The sequence below is a fragment of the Panthera uncia genome, chromosome D1, assembly GCF_023721935.1.
Source record: "Panthera uncia isolate 11264 chromosome D1, Puncia_PCG_1.0, whole genome shotgun sequence".
Taxonomy (NCBI): Eukaryota; Metazoa; Chordata; class Mammalia; order Carnivora; family Felidae; genus Panthera; species Panthera uncia.
Window position 1 is genome coordinate 66332256 of NC_064808.1, and position 26739 is coordinate 66358994.

Here is a 26739-nt window from a genome sequence, read left to right on the forward strand (position 1 = left end):
TTCCCTCTCTCCCCCCACTTCCCCCTTCCTTTCTTTTCTTCCTTCCTTCCTTCCTTCCTCTTTTTCTCTTTCTCCCTCCCTCCTTCCCCCTCTTTCTTTCCTTTTCTTTCTTTCTTTCTTTCTTTCTTTCTTTCTTCTTTCTCCTCCCTTCTTTTTTCCACTTGTTAATTATGCCATAAGTAGTTAGTATTCTACAGAACACACTTTGGTGAAATTCTTTGTGTCACTTTTGTTTTATTAACTCTCAGTTTCCACAGAGAATCTCAGGGCGGGTAGGGTAACTTGCCTAATATTAAGTGAGTAGTAAGTGATGGATACAAGATTCTATTTCTTGACCTGGGTGGAGTTTACATGTGTGTTCGCTTTGGGGTAATTATTAGCAGAGGGGAGGGTATTAAAACAATTCTGCAGGATGACACTCATGCCGTGTATAGGGAATAAAAAATCACTGTAATTACAAAACATCAGCTCTTGCTAGTTCTTTTCTCTCCCTAGTCCTCCGGCTCTCCATTTTCTAGGAGGGGCGTCCAGGAGAAACCAAAGACGAGAAAGAAATTCCGACTCAAAGTCAAACTTATCCGGAGACTCAAATGTCCGTTTCTAGGGTTAAAAGGTTTTCTCCAATTGGTCCAAGGTGGTTACAAAAGCGATCAATTCTCTTCGCTGCCCAGGGTAAGAGGGGAAGGAAAAGACAAAGTTAAAAAAGTTACTCCCCAGCCTCGCTGTTTGCCCCTCCAGAATCCCATTGTCCACGTAGGGCTCTACCCAACATAGGAGGCGGGGCCAAGGCCTTGCTTTGACACCCTAGCGAAGCAGCAAGCCTTTGTTGCGTCCTAGCAACGCACCACGGCCTCCCTGAGGCTGGCCTACCTTTCCTCAGTCCCGTTTTCTTGCTCTTGGCTCCGCGCACGCTCTCACTCGGTGGCCCTGAGCGCTTGGATTTTTGCATACTGGTGCAATCCAGCTCTTGGGGTTCCTGGGGTGGGAGCCACTCAGAGAGAGCCAGCACGGGGTGGGAAGGGACGGCGAGAAAGGAGGTGTTAGAAAAACGCAAATCGATATTTGGTAGTTTTTATTTTTAAGGTACATCCAAAGCTCTGAAGAGAGGGGCTTTGAGGGTAGGAAAGTCACTTTTGTACAGATTTCAAATGAAGAAAGAAAAGAGACCGGTCAAGGACTCAGCACCGAACCAAATGAATACCAACATATTGGACACCATCGTCCCTTCCTTGCGGGACCAGAGCAAGCCGGTGCTGCGTACTCTTCGTACTCTTCGGTCGCTGAGCCAGGAGGGTAAGTGAAGTGAGGCGAGGGCTCTGGGGGCTGAATCTTCACCTGCTTGGGGGCAGGCAGAAAACCTCCTTCCCCATCCCCTGAGTGGCCAGGTTATCTTGGCAACCAGCTAGTAATCACAGCAGGCTCCCATTGGATGCCCATAGAGTTCCTTTATTGATCGTGTTAATGAGGGAAAGGGGCCAGCTGAGGATTTTGATTAAAAGTGATAATGTGTTAGCCTGGGGACTAGCACAAAATAAGTGCTCATTAAATGTTAGCTAAAAACAACCACTCCAAATGGGTCCTTCTCAGACTTCATGCAACGACATGGCTACTTTTGTTGCCCCTGATATTTTGGGGTTGTGTTAAGAAAGTGAGATGGTCATAAAAGGAACTGGGTGTTTGCAAGAAGACCTGACAGCTTCTCATAGAAACTTACTAGGCTTGATCAAAAGCGTAGTTTCTTAGAAGAGTCACTCTAGAGTGACACCAAGATCTGTTTGTAAGCATTGGGAACCCTTGGGAAGAAAGGTGCTCCAGAAATGGAAACTATTATTACTATCAAGTCATTGTGACCTAGGGACGTTGCCTACACTTTAACCAAATGACTTAAGAAGACAAAATAAATAGGAGTAGATGCCTCGTTTCTTTCCCCTGCATCACTCTTACTTTTTCCTGTTAAAATAATTATAAAAGAAGCATTAAGTATAATGGTTTTATGGATTAAAAATATTTGCCTTATTTACAAATTTACATATAATTTATTCATTCAAGTAATTTTGAGAACCTACTGTGTTAGACACTAGAGAACTGACGATGAGCAAAAACCTTGGAATTTACATAGTCTAGTGGGGAAGAGATATACATTAACCAAATAATCACAGAAATAAATAATAATTTCAATTAGTAAGTGCTACCGAGGAGGAGGTGCATGGTACACTGGGAACTTTTACTGTGGTTGAGGATGGGAATGTGTGTCAAGATTTGTTGAAGAAAAGAAGACGTGAGCTGAGATGTGAAGAATGAGTTGCAGTTAAATAGGTGAAATGGATCAGTGGAATAGGGAGTGGAGGGGAGGTGACAGAGTTCTTGGCAGAGGGAATAACAAGAGCACATTGATGAGAGACAGCATGGTGTGACCGAGGAATTGAAAGAGAGTCAATACGGCTGCTCTGTAAGTGCAGAAGCCGGAGTGTTCTGAAGGAGACTGGACAGAAAGGGAGGAGTCGGGTGATCAGGGCTTTGTAAATCATATTAAGGATAGTGGCCTTGATTTTAAGCCTGTGGAAAGCCATTAAGTGTTCTAGCATGGAGATAAAGGAGGAGTTGAATGACATGATCACGTTTGTGTTTTGAAAAGATTGCTCTGGTTGCAAAGTGGGGAATGAATTAGAGGGTCAAGAACACCTATAACAGTAACTTAAATGAGACTGAATGGTAGCTTGGTCTAAATTGGTAGCAGTAAAAATGGAGAGATGTAGACAGACTGAAAGGCTATTTAGAGATTGTGGTGGTGGGCTGGGCATGGAGGGTGAGAGAGAAAGGAAGTCGCAAGGATGAGTTCTGAGTTCCTGGCTTATATAACTGAATAGATGAAGGTGGCAGTCATTGAGATCGAATCCCTGGATACAGGGCAAGATTTAAGGGAAAGAAGATCCTGATTTTGAGCAAGTGAAGTGTCTCTGTGAGATATCCAAATAGGCAGTTGGATACACAGGTCAAGAACCTTAAAATGGGGAGGGTTTCTGGGATCTAAACAAACACGTGGAAGTCATCAGCATATTGGTGGTCATTAAAGTCCTGGGCACAGATGTAACGGCTGCAGCAGAATATGGAGTAAAAAATGAAGGCCTAGGGCTATATCTTTGGAAATCCCAACATTTAATGGCTGAGTTGAGGAAAATGAGAAGAAGTGGCTAGAGAGGTAGGAAGAAAATCCAGGAGAGAGGAGTGTCACAAAAGCCCATAAGAGAGGTGCTTAAAGGAGGAGAGAGTGGTCACCACTGTTAGATATGACTAAAGGGTCAGCGAGGTGAAAGCTAAACATATCTATTGAGTTTACTGATGAGATTTTTGGTGACCTCAGCAAGAGCTTTACTGGTTGAATGACAGAAACAGAAGTCATTATTAATGTTATCATTATTAAAGTCATTATTAAAATCACTATTAACTAATAAGTGACTACTTATTAATGTTCACAAATGATCCCTTGTAAAGGAGATGAGGATAAACTTCTAATCTCAGTAAAGCCCATAAATTAACTTTTCATCATTGTATGTATTAAGTCCTGTGGCTTTCATATGTTTCTCCAAAGTTTAGTATTATGTAGTTATAGTACTTAGAAGGTCCCGTCATCGTTTTGTGGATGTGACCGGGCAAAACTATTGAAGACCACATAGCTAGCAATCTGCAGAGGCAGGAAGTCTGCATGTCTTCAGTGCAACACACTGATCTTTCCACTGAACTATGCTCCTATGCTCTGGGAATATGTTTCTTTGTTCAAATCACTCTTGAATTTTTTGTTTTGTATGCCAGTATTTTAATTTTGAAAGATGTCTTATGGGGCACCTGGGTTGCTCAGTTGGCTAAGCGTCCGACTTTTGATTTTGGCTCAGGTCATGATCTCATGGTTCATGAGTTTGAGCCCACACTGGGCTCTGTGCTGGCAGCGGGGAGCCTACTTGGGATTCTCTGCCTCCCTTTCTCTCTGCCCCTCCCTACTCATGCTCTCTCTCAAAAATAAATAAACATTTTAAAAAATGTGTGTGTGTTGTTTTTAAAAAGAAGATGTCTAATAAAGTGAAGGGAGCTTATCTCTTATATTTGGTATTAGTATTTATTTCAAGCATATATTATTCTACAATTTACATAATGGACACTTCTTTCTAATAATCATATATAAAATGTAGCATTCTTGCTACCTGGCACTGTGTTTGAAAATATGGTTTGAATGCATAAAATGTTTAGAATTTGAAGTCAAATGATGGTTGAACTGAGTATAGAAGGTATGTCTGGGGATTATTTCTTTATAATAATGATTCTAGGTATTTCAATATTTGATTAAAATAAATAATAACTCCAGTTTTCTCTAAAACATAAAAGTAGCATATCTTTAATTCGCTTTTTAGACTGGATTAAAATTCTTTTTGTTTTACAATTCAGTGATATCCTCTCTGACTTTGGGATGTCAGAAAAAATCAAAGTTAAAAATCATTGTTTGTAAAATTTTCAAATCTATTCCAATTGAAATGCAGGAACCTACAACTTCCCAAAGGGAATGATGTGCATATTTTCTTTTTTCTTCAGTAAGAAACAGCAAATCTCTCAGGGTGCCTGGGTGGCTCAGTTGGTTAAGCGTCCAACTTCAGCTCAGGTCATGATCTTGCAGTTCATAGGTTCGAGCCCCACATCAGTTCTGTGCTGACAGCTCAGAGCTTGGAACTTGCTTTGGATCCTGTGTCTTCCTCTCTCTCTGCTCCTCCCCTGCTTTTGCTCTGTCTCTCTCAAAAATAAACATTAAAAAAATAGCAAATCTCAGTTTAGAATAATAAACCCTGCTTTTATATAATTTTGCCCATTAGATTCTATAGAATAAAACAACATGGCAGTCTTGAATATATCATTCAAATGAAGAAAGATGATCCTCAAATTTCCAGCTAGGCTCAGTCAAGTCTTTTCATTAGGGTTTGGTTGCAAGCTATATAGTTTCTCCTGGCTCTAATTAAATCATTTCCACTTGGTATAGATTGTTTTCCTGAAATTTGAGCTGCATATTGTGAGCCTGGGTAAAAGACTTAACAGTTTTGACTTCATAGTTTTGAAAGGTCTCCATGTAAATCTGGATATGGAGATTCTGTATTATTAGCAAATTAATGACATTTTTGTTCATGATGAAAAATTTAATTCAGTATATAATTGGTATTGGTTGAAAGACCTTCTTAGTTCTTAGCAGCCAGAAGTAGAATTCTTTTGTCTATGGTGGTGGAGAGGAATGGGGAATACAGTAGGATGGACCAGAGTAGAGGAAAGACTTGGTTATAATAAACTGTGTATCTGTGATTTAGAGTGAAGGGTAGGATCTTTTCACCTGGCTCACTGTAGCATGTAGCCCTAGTTTCCTTGGTGGGTGAGTGAATTTCCATCACCCAACTTGTTCCCAGATACCCATGAGAATCATTCACTGCTGCTTCTCATTGCTCAAACTACTCCTCCCCTGGCATAGTAATAAAAATATTTATAACCGTGACATGCTGTAATTAAAAGTACAATTTCCCTGCTTTAGGTAGTAGTTTAAACCATTAGAAATAAAAGTTATACCAATAAATCAAGCAATTTCCAAAGTGGGGAAAGAACTAGTCTTTTGCCACCAACGGCATCCATATCCCAAAGTGGCAACCTGGTAAATGTCACTGTTCTTGATTTTTTCTTTTTTAAAGTAGGCTCCACACTGGAAGCCCAAGGTGAGGCTTGAACTCATGACCCTGAGATCAAGACCTGAGCTGAGATCAAGAGTCGAATGCTTAACTGACTGAGCCACCTAAGCACCCTGTTATTGATCTTTTATTCTGAAAACTAAAACATAACACTCTGGATTTGCACAGAATTCATTGGAAAGTATCTTTAATACACATAATTAGGTTTGGAGTGGAGATGTCAACACAGACTTAATTTTCAGTACTTCTAAATATTAGTTATACCTAGAGTATCCCTTCATATCATGTATTTAACCCTAGTTATTGGCAACTACTTATTTTTCTACCACAGTTCCTTTTTGGAAAACAGCTCAGAACAAGAAAAACATAGAAGACCCCTCTCTGATCATTCAAAACAGATAGTAAGAAGTCTATGCACTGATTCAAATTAAGCCCCTTGGGTCCCTACCCAAAGGTCTGTTGTCAAGAATTATTATTTTAGGGCCGCCTGGGTGGCTCACTTGGTTAAGTGACCAACTCTTGATCTCAGCTCAGGTCATGATCTCACAGTTTGTGAGATCAAGCCCTGTGTTGGGCTCTGCACTGACAGTGTGGAGCCTGCTTGGGATTCTCTCTCTCTGCCTCTCTCTCTTTCAAAATAAATAAACTTTAAAAATATTACTTTAGATATAATATTAGTATATTTGTTGAAAGCAAAAACAAAGCAGATCAGAAGCAGTAAATTAGGATCAGGTCTGCAGAGCACTAGCAGTAGAGAGACGTGACAGCTGGTAGTCTAACAGTAACAAATGAGAATGAAAAGCAAGTCAAGATTTAAGCAAAAATATGGTGATCATTTTGCAATATATACAAATATAAAATCATTATGTTGTATACCTGACACTATTATTATGTGCCAAACTGAATCTCAATTTAAAAAGAATATATTGTTTTATGGGTTTAGTAATAATGTTATATGGGCTAAGGCATTTAAAGAATATCAAAGACTACTACATGCTACTCAAGGTTGATAGTACACAAAGATTCAGTGCACAAAGCAACTTAGGTCTCTGCTGTCATGGAGTTATCATCTGGGCAGAGTTGTGGAGAAAGATGATACACACACACACACACACACACACAATCTCTATAAAGACCACCCCCCCACCGCCCCCAACAAAGAATTAAGCAATAAAAGAAGTACAGAGACACTTAATGCCCAGACAGCAGCCTTTTATGCCTTAATGGTGCTCGGCTTTACTTTTGTGTTAAAGAATGTCATAAGAATGAAGGTTTAGGGGTGTCTGGGTGGCTCAGTTGGTTGGGCAACCCACTCTTGGTTTCAGGTCGGTCTGTGACTGGTTGTGGGATTGAGCCCTGTGTAAGGCTACATGCTGAATATGGAGCCTGCTTGGGATTCTCGCTCTCTCTCTCTCTCTCTCTCTCTCTCCCCCCCTCCACTGCCCCTCATCTGCCCCTCCCCCACTCACATGTGTGCTCTCTCTCAAAATAAATAAACATTTAAAATAAAATATGGGGCCTGGGTCACTCAGTTGATTGAGTGTCTGACTTTGGCTCAGGTCATGATCTCATAGTTTGGTTCCAGAGTTTAAGTGCCATGTTAGACTCTGTGCTGACAGCTCAGAGCCTGGAGCCTGCTTTGGATTCTGTGTCTCCCCCTCTCTCTGCCCCTCCCCTGCTCATGCTCTGTCTCTCTCTCTCTCTGTCTCTCAAAAATATATAAACATTAAATAAAATAAAATAAAAAAGAATAAAGTTTTATGTTTCAGAGGGCACAGAGTAGACACTCAATAAATACTTTTTGAATTGGTCATTAAGAAAAAAGGGGTAGGGTTAAATAGGTGATAGAGATTAAGGAGCTCAGTTGTAATGAGCATCAGGTGTTGTATGGAAGTGTTGAGTCACTAAATTATACAACAGAGACTAATATTACACTTTATGTTAACTAACTAGAATCTAAAGAACTAAAAAAAAAAGACTAGATTATACTTGATTAACTCTATTTATAGGATAAAAGGAACTCTGTCCCACTTCTATAAAGAATAAAAGGAAATGTGCGACAGAGTTCTCTTTATCCTAGAAAGACTGTATTTAAAAATTTATTGTTATTGTTATTTTTAAGCACATTTTTGGAATGTAAAATGGTAAGCTTTAGTTACTAGGAAAATTAACTTTTGGGAATGAACTTATTTTCTTAATTCTAAATTAATTAGGAATTACTATTGTTTGATTCTGCAGTTCACATTTACTTTTTTATTTATTAGCACTAGATACTATCACATGAGTGCTTACATCAATTATTTTTTATTTCCTTTGAATTTCAGAAGTCTCTGCTATCTGGGGGAATGTGTCAGAATTTGTGCAACAACAGCTATCCCTACAAAAGGCAAGATTTATACTTTAAGTTTAATGCAAGAGTCCAAAGGATCTTTCTTCCTTGGTCTTGTATAATTTTGCTGGGAGCAAGATAACAGATTTTAGAGCTATTCAATTTGACTTTCAGTCCTGTGATTTTATGATGCTCACACTATGACTTACAGATAGTAGATTTAACAAACATGGATTTTATTCTTAGGTAATGAATTTGTAAAAGTTCTCTCTAGTGATACCAAGCAGATCACTGACTAGTCTGGATGTATGTAGAGGAACTAGATGAATTCTGTTGATCTGTGACCTGATAGTTTCTGGCATTGCTATAGAAGGATGTAATGCTTCCTGCCATGCCTCTTTGCAGGGAATGGGTTTTAAGTGAAATACAAGAAGACAATCTGGGATTGAACTCATCTTGCCAAAAATGAGAAACTTTGCCCAGACTTCAGTTTGGATGCCATGGAACTGGACAGAGATTTGGGGAGTTGGGAGGGAGCTGGGAAATTGTGAAATTTTTATATCCTACTCACAGGTCCCATTATGACAACCCATGGGCTGAATTCGTCCTTCAAACTTATCTTGTTTGGTCTGATAATTTGAAGTAGTCATCACCAACCTAAAATTTGGAGAGTTTATATAAAGTTTTGGACTTGTTTCTCTTTTCTTGAAAAATCAGCAGATTTAACAACACCAGTTTTCCATTCCTGCATGATGACACTTGGCTGGAGCCAACAATGAGCTCTTCCCTTTGGATGGGGTTTGTACTTTCTAGCCACTGCACTCTCTGGCTGGCTACCTTCATTCCCTTGCGTTCTTTTGTGGGTGGTGCCTGTAGGCATTTGAGTTTGTAACCCTTGAGGTGTGATATTTCCAGGGAGACAGAGGCCTAGTTTGAGAGCCAAAAGCATTGGCTTCTACCCCTCAGCCAAGATCACTACACTGCAGCAGATGCCTTGGATGCTGGATTGTCTGGTTTTAAGTGAGAGACAAAACCTAAAAGAAGGAATGAGAAAGCAGAGATTCTTACAGCTTTTTAAATTCCTTCTTTCTAATGGTAAATGATTAAAATTCAGAATTTCCCACGATTTAGGATAAGAGGAATCTTAAATATAGATTAAAAGTAGCAATGGCATCCATACAAGTTATCTTAGTCCTCACAGCCTTTGAATGGTAATCGAGATGCAGGATCTGATGTCAGAAGCATTGTAGATCAATATATTACATTTTATACTTACATGAGAACTTAGAATCATGACATACTATAGCTGGAAGAGAGTTTAGAAATCATTGAATATTTAAGGCTTAATTGTTTTCATGGGTTTTTTTGAATAGCGGTACTAAGGGTTATTTTTCCTTACCTCTTCAGTGATTTCTGATTGTTGCTCTTTTTTTTCCCCCTTCCTTTTTCTTTCAGGGTGTTCAGATTCCAGGGCTTGGAACTTTTACTTTCACGAGACAAAAAATTGACGTGGGAAACAACAAGTTTATTCTGATTCAGAGACCCATATTTATCATGGCAGAGAAGTTAGTACGGATCCATGAACTCAAACAAAACAAAACATACATTCCTGGTAAATCTTTTCAATATTTAAGACATTCTCAGAAAGTTACTGGCCTGGGAATGAAAATGGAAGGGCAAAGTTTGTTCAGTTGCTGCTTTATCAGTTTGTGATTTCAGCTCACTTTTCACCTGGTACCTTTGGAAGAGGGAAGGGCCAAGGTGGGAAATGATAGACAGTCTTCCTGCAGGACATTTTAAACCTCAGTAGCTTAAGAGGCAGGCATGGGAAGACTTGATGTGATATCAAGGCACATTTACATGCCACATTACAGAGTTATACAGCCTTTGTTCATTTTTTTAGACCCTCAGAAATTAAAAGTGGTTATAGAGAAAAAGTTAATTAGGGACTGTAATTAGAATTACAGTCCATATTAGCTATGAAAAAGATCACTAACTGTGTTCTATCATATATAATGTACATTATTAAAACTTAGAAGTGAGGCTAATGATTCCATAAAGACTTAATGAATACCTTATATACCTCTCACACCCTAAAATCTTCCTCCCTTGTTTTCTCCCTTCCTCCTTCCCCTTCCCTTCCTTCTGCCTCCCTTCCTTTCTTCCCTCTTTCCACAAATATTTACTGAGAGCCAACTATGTGTTAGGCCTTGTTCCAGGCACTTGAGATATAGTGATAAGCTAAAGGGACATGGTGCCTGACAGAGGATGCTTACTTACCTTCCAGCTTTGGTGTGTAGACTTGGTGACACCTCCCCTGGTTACTTAGAGGCCTTTGGGGACGTCCTTCCTGATTTCTGGGCTGTATTCATTTTAACCTTCCTTATCATCCCCTCTTGCATTGCACTCCTACGTGGATAGAAGCAGTCCACCCCAAATGTCAGCAGGTGAAAAGGCTAAAACTGGCCTTTATGGTAACTTCCCTGAAAGTTAATTTTCAGCGTAACTTACCACCAAAAAATGAAATATTGGGAAACCAAATACCAACAAGTTATACTTAGAATTCATTATGCATATGATCTTTATGGTAGATTTGATGGACTTTTCAGCCATCTTTACCTAGAATTTTATGACAGAAGGCATAGAATACCCCAATTCATCAAAAACCTACCAATTAAAGTGAAAATAAAGCCAACTTGTTTTTTTTTTAACAAAAACATCTTGGATCTCATAGTATAGTCCAAAAAAAGTAGCTTAGATCTATAATTAATTTTTTTACAAGGCTGAAGAAATTTCAGAATTAAATATATATGATTGAATTAATTCACAAGAACAATTCTGTCTCTAGTTTAGCTTTGGGGTTATGGGTCTTCATCATTAATTAAGTAGGTAATTAATTAAACATTATACATTCGTTCTTAAAGATTATCAAGACATGGTCCTTGCTTTGAAGAGCTCAAAATTTAGCATGGGAGATAAATATATAAGCAAATATTGCAACCTGATTAAATGCTGTGAAAGCAGCATTGGTCAGAACTAGATTGAATGTAGGGGAGCCCAGAGGAGAGCATGCTTAACTTTGCTCAGGGAGGCTTAGGAAGATGACATATACCAGGAGGTCTTAAAGAATGATAGGGCTTTGCTGGCATAGAAGCTGTGGGAGATATTTCAGGAACAATGAGAATAATTCAAGAATAAGAATAAGGTATTTCTCTGTGGCCAAGGCATATGATTGTGGAGGCAATTGGAGGGAATTAAGACAAAAGTGGTTGGAAGCAACTAAGTTGTAAGGGGCTATAGGCAGTATGATAAGGACTTTGGGATTCATCCTATAGGCAGTGGGGAGCCATTGAAAGTTTTTGAGCAAGGAACTGTATGTACTAGTCCAGTTTTTAATTTAGGAGGATAGTTCTTTTTATTATAGCAGTTTGATGAAATATGGTAGGAGCCTGATTGCAGTGGCAATCAGGAGGAAGATGAAGGAATCTATTTGTGAGATATTTCCTATGGAGAACTGATGGGATTTGGCTGCCAGTTGAGACTGGTGGGTAGCAAGAAGAAGGAAGGTACGTAGCATGACTCCGATTTATTGGAAAATAGATGTACGTTTTTGTCATTAACACCTTAGGGAAGCAAGGGGGAAGGCAGGTTGGGGTGGTAGATAAAGTAATGAGTTAGCTTTTGGACATGTTAAATTTGAAATTCCTGTAGGGATACGTAGGTGGAGGTAGTTCCAGAGCTCAGGTGAGGGATGGAGACTAGAGGTCAGGATTTGGAAAAATTTACCTAGGAGAAGATATAAAGTAAGAGAAGGAGACAGACAAGGACAAAGTCTTGTTTAAAAACAACAACAACAGAAAACAGCACAACAAAACACCATCTTATCAGAAGTAGATGAGGAAGGAAATCAGCAAAGGAGACCAAAAAAGAGGAAATTGGAGAACCAAGAGTGGTGCCATGGATACAAGAGCATAGAGAGGGCACGGTCAATGGAGGTTACAGAGAGGTCATGAGATTAAGATTTGCATTGTATCCATTGGCTTGTCCATTATGAGATGATAGTGTCCCTACTGAAGTAAATGGGCTAGAAGACAGATTGAAGAGAGACATTGGATAAATGGGAGGGAACAATCCATAGGCAGGCAATATAGCATTTTCTTTTAAGAACTTCATTAAAAAAATGGAGGGAGGTGGTATAGAATCACCATCAAATTGTACAGAAGACCATGGCTGATATAGGGAAGCTTGTGTTTTGCAGATATTAATCTTCATCATCCAGCACCATTGGGCACTTGGAAAGCTATAAATTAATGCTTGCTCAATGAATGTTTAGAATGTTCTTCTTTCTATCCTGTTCCTCTATTAGTGGATCTTGTTGCTGCCTCTTTTCGGATTTATTATCTTGATCGCCTTTGTTATTTATCCCCTTTTTTGACTGGTGATCTGTTCTTGTGGAATAGACCCTATCTTATTTTTATGCTAGATATACCATATTCCTTTGCAATGTCATTTAGGGATTCATTAGGGAGAAAAAGCAAGTTATCCAGTCTGATACCCTCCGATAAGACACTTTCATTTGAAGGTAACATCTACTGAACTATCTTTTCAAAACACTTGACATTTATGGATATTTATAAACATTTAAAAATGATGTGATAATTGGAGGAGACAGACAAGTGTATTGCTACAGTATGTCCTGAGAGATAAGAGGGCTGAAAACTTCAGAAAACCCTCTGATGAAGAAATGCAGTTAGTTATTACATTGTCTCCAAGGGAAAATCAAAAGCTTGTCTGGAATTTGCTTAGAAACCTAATTGTTCTTATTGTGAGCAAAATATATACTTTTAAGGAAAATTGTACTGATTACTGTCTACTGTTAGGGTACAACTAAGGACTTAACATGGACAATTCTATTTTTGAGTATTAAGAATCAGATAATTATTCTTAAATTGTGTAAATTACAACAAGGTCATGTCATATACACTTCCTTTCTCCCACCCTGTCTTTCTCCTCTAGGTGATATTCCAGTTATTCCACTTAATTTTGTCACGATATCCCTGCAGGGTCCATTTAGCAGGGATACAGTGGAAAGCTGTGTGAAAGAAACTTTGCTTTTTTTATCACGATCCATTTCCATCAAACCAAATGTGGAGTTTACTTTCAAAGGAATCGGGATCCTCATGATTAAAGGCGGCAAAGTGAAGATGAGATTTTATAAGGATTTCCTTTGTAAAATGGATGGAACTGGGGCTTTGGCTGAAGCCCTCACAAATGTAAGTTAATGTTTTCCTTCTCCACACCCCTCTCCCAATCAAAACTTTGAATTACCTGTGTGTCATTATTAAGAAAAATTCAGGTTGACATTTTATTTATTATTATTTTTAAATGTTTATTTATTTTGAGAGAGAGAGCGGGGGCAAGCAAGTTGGGGGGACAGAGAGAGAGGGCGAGAGAAAATCCCAAGTAGGCTCCACACTGTCAGCATGCAGCCTGATGTGGGGCTCAATCTCAGGAACTATGCGATCGTAACCTGAGTTGAAATCAAGAGTCAGACACTTAACCAACTGAGCCACTCAGGCGCCCTGGGTTGATGTATTTTAAATGGCACTTACCCCAAGTGCAAAAAAAATGCTTTTTTATAGATGGTTAACTCTTTAACAAAAAGGTTAGAAGGGCAAAGAAACTTTAAGTTTCGAGTCAATGCCAACTGAAAAATATAAATAGTAATAAAAGCGTTCATAATTCTGAATACTTTATAGTACCATATAGTGTTTAAAAATTCTTCCATATCTATTATTTCATTTGAGTTGGAAAACATCATAAAACTGGCATTATTATCATCCTGATTTTACAAATGAGAAAAATGGAGGTTCAGAGAGATTATGTGGGAAGCCTGAAATCAGAGTGCTAATAAGTGGTAGAACCAGACTTCCTAATGGCTCTTTTTTTTTTTTTTGGCTGGTTGTAGCATTTATTTATTTATTTATTTATTTATTTAGAGTGCACAAACAACGGAGGGGCAGAGACCATGAGAGAGAGAATCCCAAGCAGACTCCATGCTCAGCATGGAGCCCGGGGTAGGGTTTGATCTCATTAACTGTGAGACAAGATCAAGAGTTAGATGCTTAACCGACTGAGCCACCTAGGTGTCCTTATGGTATTTTATTTTAATGACTACAATAAATCGAGTCATGGAAATGTATCTTTAGCTTTTAATTTGCCATACTGTGGAAGAAATTTCACAATTGACCCCATCATTATTAACTATTCAGTAGCTGGTATGACCTTCATGCTAAGTTGGACATAGCAGAGTTTAAGGAGGTAGTGAAACAGTTAATCACCAGGACTAACTGAATGCTTAGTGTGCCTTAAGAATGAAGAAAATTGGTACAAATGAATTATATTATCATAGAATGTTATAAAATCCTGGGTCCTATAGAGCAAAAGCCTGATTTTTAAGTGAAAGGCTATAAAATGAAAGTCTATAAATACGGTCTAATTCTACTCTCTACTCTCTAATTTCCTCTTTCATGGAGCTCTGGGATGGGGATTTAAGAGTTGTGCATAATGAAGCTCTTGGTGTTTTCTGCACAATCTGGCTTCATGTAGGATTTTAAAGATAGGCACTAACCCTGTGTATGTAAAGTGGAAACACGCAGCTATCACCCTCCCGTTTCCATGAAAATACAGCAGAAGCAAGGCCAAAGTGCTGGCCCATCTCTAATCTTCAGGGATTCTACAGAACTTTGTAGCTTTAATAACATGGTCATAAGAGAGGACAGCCTGCTGCACTCTAAGACATAACTTTGAAGGAGCATTTTCCAGAAGTAGTCATCCCGAGAGATATTCTATGAAAAAAGGATCTGGAGACCAAAGCAGATGGAGGGCTGCTGCATATATCACCCTCCTGGACAGAAGCACAAAACACACTGGCATGTTAAAGGATCTGAGAAGTCTGCTTTAACTGCCTGAATCATGAATCGTGGAACTTTTGGTTAATCCAAGGCTTGTTAACAGCAAAAATCACATTTTGGGGGGATGCCTGGGTGGCTCAGTTGGTTACGTGTCCGACTTGGGCTCAGGTCATGATTTTGCGGTTTGTGAGTTCGAGCCCCTCGTCGTGCTCTGTGCTGACAGCTGAGATCCTGGAGCCTGCTTCGGATTCTGTGTCTCCCTCTCTCTCTGTCCCTCCCCCACTTGTGCTCTGTCTCTCTCTATCAAAAATAAATAAAATGTAAAAAAAAAATTTTTTTAAAAATCACATTTTGGGAAATTGCTATAAAGTGGTGAGAGTGATTCTTTCCCCCCAAATGTCCCATAACTTAAACCTGAGTGTTGTTCTGCAGAGTAGTTCTCTTGGGAAGCTGTAGGTTTATTTCAATGATGCTGCTTTTGCTGGAACCATATTTAAAACTTCTTTTTGCAAATTCCCTTCAAAGCCTTTTGTAAACCATATCATTCCAAAAATAATTTTGGATTTCTATACTAGTATAATGTAATAATGTCATTACTGTAAAATGTGATAATAGTTATAATAGCTGCTATTTGTTGAGTGTTTATTATGTGCCAGCCACTTACATACAGTACCTCATAAAAATTCTATGAATTAGATCCTGTTATCCCCACATACTCAGGGTTTAAGGTTACATAACTTAACAGTGTGGGGATGTGAACATGAATCCACGTGACTTCAAAGCCCTTCTCTTACCCTTCTCTTACCCTTCTCTTAGAATTATTTGGGTCAAGAGTGGAATTGGCTTCCTTGCTCATTTTCCTCATAGTTTCAAATAAGTCAGCTCTCCTCTTAAAGATGTATAAAAGAAGCCATCAACTCTGAAGGTAATTTCCAAAGAGGAAATGTTTTGAGAAAAGGCAGCATCAGTGGAATTGGTATGGGACTATCCAGGGTGATAAATGAGATAATTCCTCTTTGGATTTTAAGCTCTAGACTTTAAGCACTAAAAAAAATATAAATAAATAAATAAATAAATAAATAAATAAGAAATAACAATAGAGAGTATCATGGTAGCCTTGCCTCTGAGACTGCCTATAGCTTTGATTTGTATGTGTCCTAGACCACTGCCCCAAGCATAACCTTTCTCTTTCTCTGTCCTCCAGAGGCCTGGCACTGTGGACTCCGTGTTGTCCAGCAGAGAGAGTTCAGAGAAGCAATCCAAGTGTGGGTGTGCATTTCCAAGGTCAATGTTTTGTTCCACAGGTTCCTCCAGGCACAGCAATCCTTGTTGATTTATTAATGTGATTGGGTAGTGTTTCTCATCTTTTCTGGCTCATGCTCCTTTTAGTGTTCTCTCTCTTTCAGTGTTCCAGCAAAGAAGGATTTGTTGCATACACTTTCCGTAGTTAAGTTAGAAAGCAATGGCCAGTTAGACTATTTTTATTTTTGATAATTCAACAACTCTATACATTACTTGATACTTATCATGATAAATGTACTCTTAATCCCCTTTATTTCACCCACCCTTCACCCACCTCCCCTCTGGAAACCACCAGTTTGTTCTCTGTATTTAAGAATCTGCTTTTTTGTTTGACTCTTCTTTTCTTTTGTTATTTGTCTTGTTTCTTAAGTTCCACATATGAGTGAAATGATATGGTGTTTATCTTTGTCTGTCTGGCTTATTTAATTTAACATTATACCCTCTAGGTCCATCTAGACTATTCATTTTTAAAACTACTCTTAGCTCCCTAGAAACTCTGATACTACCTCCCATCAATTTTAGTCCCTGCAATATTAGTGCAATTCTTCTCATCTTCTGGGCTTTCCTCTACCTTCCATCATTTCCTCTGAACTAGCTTTCTCTTTCTGCAGTCTAGCTCACCTGTTGAGCTCTGATTCTTACCACTCAAGTGGTTAGAGAGATAAGGTAGAATAAAGGAACAACTTTATCCCAAGAGTGCAGTGGGTTTTACTGGTGGCTGCTGACAATGATTATAATAATGATACTGATGATAATAATAATAATAATAATAATTGTCATCTATGGAATATTTACTACTGTAGATGTCAGATGCTATTAAGCACTTTCTCAATATTATTGCACTTAATTTTCACTTTAGCTATTTTAGATGTGTATTTAATTTTATCCATTTTATAGAGGTGCAAAACTGTAATTTTAATTTTTTTTTCTTTTAATAAGTGAAACAACATGGTGCAGTATTAAGAACACTGGAATAGGGGGCGCCTGGGTGGCTCAGTCAGTTGAGTGTCCAACTTTGGCTCAGGTCATGATCTCGTGGTTTGTGGGTTTGAGCCCTGCATCGGGCTTTGTGCTGACAGCATGGAACCTGGAGCCTGCTTTGGATTCTGTGTCTCCCTCTCTCTCTGCCCTTGCCCTACTCATGGTCTGTCTCTCTCTCTCTCAAAAATAAATAAACATTTAAAAAATTTTTTAAAAAAGAGCACTGGAATAGGAGTCAGGAGACTTGGTTTTTTTTCCCCCAGTTTAGCTGTCACTCACTCATTGTGTACCCTTAATCATGTTCTTAATCTTAATTGCTATGCCATTAACTATTACGCTTTTCAGGTGGAGGAAGTTTGGGGAATAACAACCAGCTTCCCAGAGTATTATTTTCTCATGGTTTTTAAATCTGTGACATCCTCCTGTGTTAGTTGGTTTGGAACAACCCCCTCTAGGAAGGACTGTATGACATACCTCAAAATCAGTGTGAGGGTCAGAATAAACATTAGAGATTAGTTAGTCTGGACCCTTAATATTGTGGATGAAATGGACAAACAACTGAGTGGCCAAGCTAGAAATAAAACCACGGCTCCTGACTGTTCCACTATTCTTTCCATTGTACCATGTTGCCTTACTCATTAAAAATAAATCAATGGATTCAAAATAATTTTATTGTGATTGTATTTTGGAAGGCAAATTTGGCTGCCCCCTTGGACATATTTTGGCTGAAGCATTCCAGGAGGGAAATAATTGCAATGGGTCAAGAACAGAGATGGAAGCTCCTGTTAACTAGAGAGCCTAGAGATGGACCGGAGAACTCAAATACTCAAAATAGTTGTAGATGTTTTATTCATGTGAAGTTTGGTCCCTGAATTTACTGGAAGTACCACCCCTCCCCCACTGCCCTCTCTCCTGCTTACACCTCTAATGCAGCACTCCATACTTGAGACCACAGAAAACCTACAACTACATACACCAGCTGAACACATCCATTCCCCCATTGTGCTTTTGCAAGTCCCTCACTTTTGCCTGGGGAAAGGATGGAGCTGTGGGAGGAGAAAGAGGGAGGGGAGGAGCGGTTATTTCTGGGCATATTTCGGTCTCTGCCTACCAGGCTGTGAATCTTTGCCTTTAAGTCATCCAACAGCCACCTTTCACTGTCACCTCTATGCATCTGGTTACAGAACTAGAAAAGACAGCCGGGTTCAAACTGAGACCAAACCCAAAGCTTAAATCCCTCAATTTATCTTGATAAGAGCTGCTTTTGAGGCCTCAGTACTGAGAGGGAAGGTCTTGGTTGGCTCCCAAACTTAGCCTGAAAGAGAGCCTCAGTAAATCAAAGCACTTGCCCCCTTGAGAGAAGTGGGTGTATTTCAGAACCAGATAGCTAGCTGGGTTGCTTCTAAGGATTGAGAGTTCACACATTCACCTATTCAGGCCCAGTGCAGTAAACATCGTGGCTTGTTTCTAGGATTGAGATCAAGAAGTTGGACAAAAAACCACCTATGGAGACCATTGTAGAGGAAGATGAAAATGAAATGAATGGACAAGAGGAGTGCAAATTAAAAGACCATCCAAGCAAAGAAGGTGTCAGAGGTAGGCCAATATTGCTACCATATTGATGGTAGCCCAGCCATATTGCTTAGTGACTTCTATGCTCAAAATAAATAAAGTTAGAATCATGAATAATTACTGTATTCTTCTTTCTAACATATATCTTCTATTCCTGGAATCTTGTATCTCATCTTAACCACTTTTTGACTCTCAGGCTTTTAGACTATGATCTCTTTGCTGGTTCCCCATTACTTAAAGAGGTCAAAATTCATATGCCTACAGGGTCCAGTCAGATAATGTAAATGCATGAAGTGGGTTGCATTTAACATGATAGGGTGACATGTTAGCATAAATAATAATTTTTATGAAAAATGGAGAATGGAAGTTTTGCATCTTTGATACTTGGCTTAATATAAGGTGGCTGGATTTTCATATCTGTGTCTTCATTTAATCTGTTATGATATGTTTGTGTTGGTTGAAGCATATGAAGAAAATCCCAGGACTTCAAAGACTTTTAGAAAGGATCCTAGGGATCCTTAGGGGTTGCCATGCCACCCTTTGGAAACTTCCTTTAGGAGATTATTGCTTTGTAGGCAACACACTAATTGACGTTGAAGCAAAAAATGCTGATAGAGCCAAAAAAAAAAAAACCCATGTCAGTGGGTAAACATTGGCTTGTGGATATTGTTTTTGCAACATGTGGCCTACAGGATTACATGTAAACTGTTAGCCTAATATTCACATGCTTTTGTGTCTGTAACCTCATCTGTCACTGTTTCCTGTAGATTCCTTCTCTGAGCAAAATTGTCTATTTATGTCCTTTTAACACATCTTGTCCTTCCCTGACTTCATGTTTTTGTTCATTCTTTTTCTCTTGCCTAGAATGTCCTTCCTTTTCTTACAGTCTAGCCCAATCCTACTTACCTCTTAGCATCATTTTTACATCGCACTTACTCCATGAACACTTCTCTCATCACTGGATTCTGAAGTGTCTTCTTTCATCTCTAAACATGGCAGACCCTTAAAGATAGCACCATCAATTGGAATGTAGACGTTTTTCATCATTGTCCTGAGTTGCTATTTATGCAATGTATGCAAAGCGATTTAGCATTGTAGGCACGTAATAAGACCTCCACGATGAGAGCTCTTGGGGTTTTTGTCTATATCTTATTTTTCTCTACAACTATAGATCTTCCCCAATTTAACGATGGGGTTATGTTCAGGTTAACCCATTATAAGTTGAAACTATCATAAGCTGACAATGTGTTTAATACATCTAACCTACTGAACATTATAGCTAGCCCGTCTGAAATGTGTCATCTAGCCTACATTAGCCTATAGTTGGACAAAATCACCTAACACAAAGCCTATTTTATAATAAAGTATTGAATATCTTATGTAACTTATTGACTCCTGGAAGTGAAAAACAGACTGGTTGCATGGGTACAGAATAGCTGGAAGTGTATCGCTTGTTTACTCTCCTAACTGTGGCTGGCTGCCTGCTGCAGCTTGCTGGGCCGCCCAGCATCCCCAAGGGAATGTTGTGTCACATATCACTAGTCCAGGGAAAGATCACAATTCAAAATTCAAAGTGCAGTTTGTACTGCATGCACATCACTTTACACCATCAAAAGCCAAAGTCACAAATCATAAGTCAAACCATTATTAAGTTGAGAACTTTCTGTATATCTTTTGAAAGATCTTGAAGGGCAAAGACTTGCCTCTTGTATTTTCTAAAGTGACTAGCCAGTGTCTTGCACGTAATAAATATACAAAAAAATATTTGTTTGAATCACACTAGGGCAAGGGACAATAATTTAAGATAAGAAATGTATCTTATATATAAATTTTCCCGGGTAAAATAACGAGTTTTAAAAATTAGTTAAGTACAAAACCACCTATTTAAAGTTGAAAGGAAAATTGGTTTCATTCATTTTACAGAGATCATAACACACAAGAAACTTCGAGAAAAACATGCTCTCTCTCCTTTCAAAGTGACAAACATCAGCTTTCCAAACATGGTGGAGCAGAATGTTAGTGGTGGTAAGAGTGTGAACCGCGAAAGGTAATGCATTGGTATTTTATCTGGTGTCTGTTACTAAATATATTTTTGAGTTATATCTTGATGCAGGGAATTTAAATGAGTGTTTATTCATTCCTTCATTCTGTATCCTTGAGTACATTCTACCTGTTAGGTGATTGGGATAATAGATTCAGTCAGGGCTCATAATCTAGTGGGAAAGCCAGGCATACATAGAGTGATAAATTATGACTCAGTAGGATAAACACTATGACAGAGGTGGAAACAAAATAGCACAAGGGAGAGAACATCTAACTCTCTTGTGGATTTGGGAAAATTTCCCTTGTTTTCTGAGTGCTTTGATATTATGATATAACATAGTTTCATTATTTGGATCAAATTGGAAAGCAGTTTTGCTAAACATGGCTGGCATTCAATAAACATTCTTTGAATGAATGAATGTATTACAATTCATTATGGTCATGTCTTCTAACAATGTTATGTCAAAAGATTTCTATTTTCATTTTTTTTAAGTTTACTTGTTTATTTTGAGAGAGAGAGAGAGAGAGAGAGAGAGAGAGAGAGCAAGCAAAGGAGAGTCAGAGAGAGGAGAGAGAGAATTCCAAGCAGGCTCCACACTGTCAGTGCAGAGCCTGATGTGGGGCTTGAACTCACAAACCATGAGATCATAACCTGAGCCAAGATCAAGAGTCAGATGCTTAACTGACTGAGCCACCCAGGCACCTCAAAAGATTTCTATTTTCTTTTTTTTCTTTTTTATTAACACACTTTTTTTTAAAGTTTATCTTTTACTAATTTTTGAGAGATAGAGAGCAAGTGGGGTAGGGGCAGAGAGAGAGGGAGACAGAATCCCAAGCAGGGCTTGATCTCAGGAACTGTGAGATCATGACCTGAGCTGAAATCAAGAGTCAGATGCTCAGACTGAGCCACCCAGGCACCCCAAGTAGGACACTTTTTAAAACCTCAAATTAGTCAACCATACTCAAGTTATCTATTGAGCATTGATTATTTACACTGCACTGGGCTAGCAAATTTGAATTTGTTAATGTGTCACAATGTATCAGCTATCATATGTGTGATTTATGCACTCTGTGGTACTAAAGTCATGTTCAAAACCCTGGGCATGCTTGTTTTGAATAATCTCATGGTTATGAAAGATAATTGTGAATTAAGTGTCTTGTACTTTGGAATTTGGTTCAATCCAACAGACACTGAGCACCACAGTATGCTGGGCATTACTTTAGACACCAAAGATACAGAGCTGTAAGACATATAAAAGACATATAAACAGTCACTTAGGGAGACTGACACTAAAGAAGTAGTACACATGGTAAAGACAACAAAAGAAAGTAGAGGAGCTGCAAGGAGGAGGGAGTAATTAATTGTTAGGGCTTATTGGTGGAGGCTTCCTATAGATGTTGACCAAAAAATGGTTGGTTTTGTGTGTGTGTGTGTGTGTGTGTGTGTGTGTGTGTGTGTAATGTGTATCACAGAAATTTTGAAAAATGGGAAAGGAATAGATACAAAAAAATCACCCATTATACATATATTTATATTTGAAACATATACACACATTTTAAGTACAACTGAGATCATATCATATGAAACTTTGTTATACTCAACAATAAGTGGTTAACATTTTCCCATGGCTTTGAATGTCCAGAACATGAACAAATAATTGCACATCACTTCATTAATTAAACCTTTTGTTTAACTCATCTCCTTTTGGATATTTAGATTATTTTTAGTTTTTTAATATTATAAACCATACTGTGACAATATAGCTACACATAATTCTCTGCATGCACCTGAATATTCTATAGAATAAAAACTTTAAGGTAAAATTTTAGAGGTAAGAGATGAGCCCATTTTTCATGCCTTTGATACATGCTACCAATTATTCTCAGGAAGGTTATATCAAATTATCTTCCCAGTAGCAGAAATATGAGGGACTGCTGTCTTCTCCATAGTTTTGTTAATACTGGACATTGTACCCTCCAATGGATTCCATTCTTACCCAGGGTAAAAGCCAGAGCCCTTGCCATGGCCTCCAAGAGCCTGTTTGGTCTCTGATCTCTCTCCTACTTTCTGTCTGCTATCTCATCTTTCTCTGGCTACTTTGAGCACAGGTACACTCCCACCTCAAGGACTTTGTACTCATTCACTCTGCCTGGAATGCTTTTTGCATCAGATATTTGATTATTATTAACCCCTCCTTCTTTCAGCTATTTACTGAAATATCACCTTCTTGGTACATCTTACATGGGCGTTCTGTTTTATGGTTCAATACTCCATCCCTCCAGCATTGTAGGGCATTTATCACCTTCACACATTCTATTTTTTAAATAAGTTTATTATTTTGAGAGAGAGAGTGTGTGTGTGAGCGGGGGAGAGGCAGAGAGATAGGGAGAGAATCATAAGCAGACTCCAATACTCAGAGCAGAGCCTGATGTGGGGCTCAATCCCACAACCCTGAGACTATAACTTGAGCCGAAATCAAGAGTCAGATGCTCAACTGACTGAGCCACCCAATCACATATACTATTGAATTGACTTACTTGTTTATCAGCTGGCTGTCAGTTTTTATCAGAATGTTAATTCCATAAGGACAAGGATTTCTTTTTCTTATTTTTTTTTGTATATTTTGTTCTTTACTGCATCTCCCATGCCTAAAACAGTGCATATAATAAGCACAATACATTTTGTAGAATGAATACATTTTATACCCATTTCATAGCATTGGTAACTGAGATTTTTTGCAAGATGACCCAGGTTCCCTAATGCCAGTCAACTTGTAAGCAAAAAAGCTGGGATTCAAACCCCAGTTTATTTGACACAAACCATGGATTCTTAACCTCAATACATATAGATCCTCTAGAAAGATCGCTAAGATTATTTTTCTTTCCCTTATATTTGTGCTTGCTTCCCAAATTATCATAGCTCATTTAAAAGTCAGACTTTTAAACATTAATTCATGTTGCACTGTTTTTATAGCTTATCATCTCCACATTATTTGAAAGATTACAATAAAATGAAGCATAAAATTTCTCCAGCCACTGGTTGCCAGGATCATACTAAAGCAGGACAGGTACAGTGCCTTCAAACAAAGTTCTCTTTCTGTTTCTGACTTCTGTTTCTCAGTAAGAGTTATGGGAATTGCTTTTTTTTTTTTTCAATGTATGGATATGGTTCAAATACTCAGGACCCCTAATTAGACTCCAATAAACATATCTATTAGTTAAAATCTACTAGGGTTAACACAAGTAGGGTTGGTATATCTCTTTCTAATTTTCACTTGCTACAAATACATTTCTTTTTTGAGGTAAAGAGAGGGTGCAGTGAGCAAGGGCGGGAGGGGGGGAGAGAGAGAGAAGTGGGGCTCACCCAACGCAGGACTCGAACTTGCAAACCATGAGAGATCATGACCTGAGCCAAAGTCAGATACTTAACTGACTGAACCACCCAGGCCCACCTGCTATAAATACTTTTGATCAAATGAGAGTTCAGTAAATCCTCTTGGATATTTGTGGAGCCCACTTTGCAAGACTCATGTTTCTAATTGCCATCAATACATTCGTTTATAGAGTATGTTGCTTGACATACTCAGTCTCTGGAAAGCTTGTGAAGGGAATGTGAAGGAAAACAAGTAAAAGGCAAAAAACTCAGTTTGTCTTCAAACTCGGTATCGTAGGAATTGTGTTATGTGTGTCTGCAACGAGCGCTGCACAATTTGCCACGGCACCACAGCAGCGAGAGGAAGAGGTGGGAGAGAGAAAATGAGCAACACATTCGGCAGTATCAAATGATGAAGGATCAAGAGGAGCTCCAGAAACACCAGGTAGTTCAACACTCCGACTGAAGAATGGGACCGTAGGAACATGATTTTAAAGGGCCACGTTAAATGCCCCGTCATATGTCTGTACTGTAACGTATTTAATCATTTCCTTATTGTTGGACTAAAACTTGGGTTGTGTCCAAGTTTTCATAATAGTGAGCAACACTGGGATGAATGTCCAAGCAGCTGAATGTTTGTACCTGCCACTGATTTCTCCCTCTCCCCAACCCCCAAGGACTTAGTTTTAAAGGTGGAACTCCTGGATTTATATGGTTTTATTTGTGATTTCTAATACAACATAACCAAGGCTTTCCCCTTCAAATCTATGGCCTATCTCAAGCAAGCAAAGAGAGGATGGTACCTACATATTTGCACTGTCCAGATTTCTGTGGTCTCCCATAGTTGACCATACTGCTCTTTCCTGCATTTGTGATACCAGGTAACCACTTAAGAAATCTTCCATTCCCTCTTACGATCCCCACAGAGGTGCTGCCTAAAGCCACAAAACAGGAAAAAAGAAAAAAAACCTTCCCCAACCCACTTTTATAAACCTATGAAGCTTTATAGAAAGTACCATTGCCTCCAAAAGGCGAGTTTCTACCTCGGTTGGATTATTATAATGTAATAGAATTAATTTTTTTTAACGTTTATTTATTTTTTTGAGACAGAGAGAGACAGAGCATGAAGAGGGGAGGGTCAGAGAGAGAGGGAGACACAGAATCTGAAACAGACTCCAGTCTCTGAGCTGTCGGCACAGAGCCCAATGTGGGGTTTGAACTCACAGACCGCGAGATCACGACCTGAGCCGGAGTCGGACGCTCAATCAACAGAGCCACCCAGGCGCCCCTAGAATTAAATTTTTAAGGGCTGTATTTTCAGTACGTAATTTTTTGTTTGTTTGTTTTCAAAGATGAGAAATCTGGCTAATAGAGTACAGAATCAAAAAAATGCTGCCTATAATCTTGGAGTTGCTGAAGCTATAAGAATCCACAAGAAGGAGAAACCTGAATTTTGTGTGAGTCTTTTCAAAATTTCTGTTGCTAATACCTGCAAATACTATAAGTTAATCATGGATTTTAGTTTTCTCAATTACTACCTTTATTCTTTGTTGCTTTTTGGTATTTTAAAGTAAATGACTGCTTCTCCTTCATTCCAGAAATCTTTCCTATTTGATAAACGGCCACTCAGTTCTGAGATTAATGCTTTTAAACAAGAAGAATATTCCCAAAGTCTCCTGAAACAAATGGATAACAGACGGGAAAAGCAAATAAAACAAAGACAAAACAGAGAGCTGATGGACCGCCTAGAACAAAAGCATCTCACAGAGGAGTGAGTCTGGTTGACAGGCTCTAAAAACGGGTTCAGAATTTTCACGTGAAGCTTATTTCCATGTGGGATTCAATCAGCATTGGTAGTTTCATTAGCGCAACTATAACCAACTGAGCCAACCAACCCAGCTGGCAGCCAGTACCACAGCATAACATTTCATTAGAAAAATGAAAAAAGCTGTCATTATTATAATTATCATTATAGTGATACCAATCTATAACTGATTATAGAGAATCATTTTGTATTGTTTTGTGATCACTAATACTGGTAGATGAAAGAGGGGACTTGTCTTGAACAAGCACTATTCCCAGCTATTCCCAGTCAATCTCAAGTCAAAGCTGGGGTTTAATGTCAGTACCGGTATCTCACAGGGGAACCCGGGGACAGGAATGTGGGGGAGAGGGGATCTAAGAGGACTAGAATCAAGGACTAAAAAGTCATGTAAAGAATCCTTCCCTCTGCTCACCCCCATAGCTCCTTGGTAGACATCATCTTTATTCCAGCTCAAACCTGGATGAATGTTAGTCTCAATTCTGAATATTCAGGAAAGAGAATCTGATTGGTATTGTTCAGATCATCTGAGGTCTGGGATAGGGTCAGAGTTCAAACCTGCCTAAGGGCGAGTCACACTTCTACTACTGAGGTCAGGAGAGAAATTAAAGAGGCTACTGTAGTGTGAGAGAGACTCCTAAAACAAATAATAAGCTAGCTTTTGGGACTGAAAAATTATTTTTCTACAAAATGTT

General features: G+C 38.7%; 1 protein-coding gene across 1 annotated transcript in view; it reads left to right on the forward strand.

Annotated features, from left to right (window-relative positions):
- The first annotated feature begins 857 nt into the window (after positions 1-857).
- CCDC81 (coiled-coil domain containing 81) overlaps positions 858-26739 on the forward strand; it is a 37803-nt gene continuing 11921 nt past the window's right edge. The window contains exons 1-11 of the mRNA XM_049653095.1: positions 858-1293; positions 8033-8094; positions 9493-9649; positions 13054-13310; positions 16156-16235; positions 18706-18830; positions 20730-20853; positions 23824-23917; positions 24521-24667; positions 25575-25679; positions 25821-25993. Of these exons, the coding sequence (XP_049509052.1) occupies positions 1149-1293; positions 8033-8094; positions 9493-9649; positions 13054-13310; positions 16156-16235; positions 18706-18830; positions 20730-20853; positions 23824-23917; positions 24521-24667; positions 25575-25679; positions 25821-25993 (1469 nt within the window). The 5' untranslated portion in view covers positions 858-1148. The remainder of the gene's footprint in view (positions 1294-8032; positions 8095-9492; positions 9650-13053; positions 13311-16155; positions 16236-18705; positions 18831-20729; positions 20854-23823; positions 23918-24520; positions 24668-25574; positions 25680-25820; positions 25994-26739) is intronic.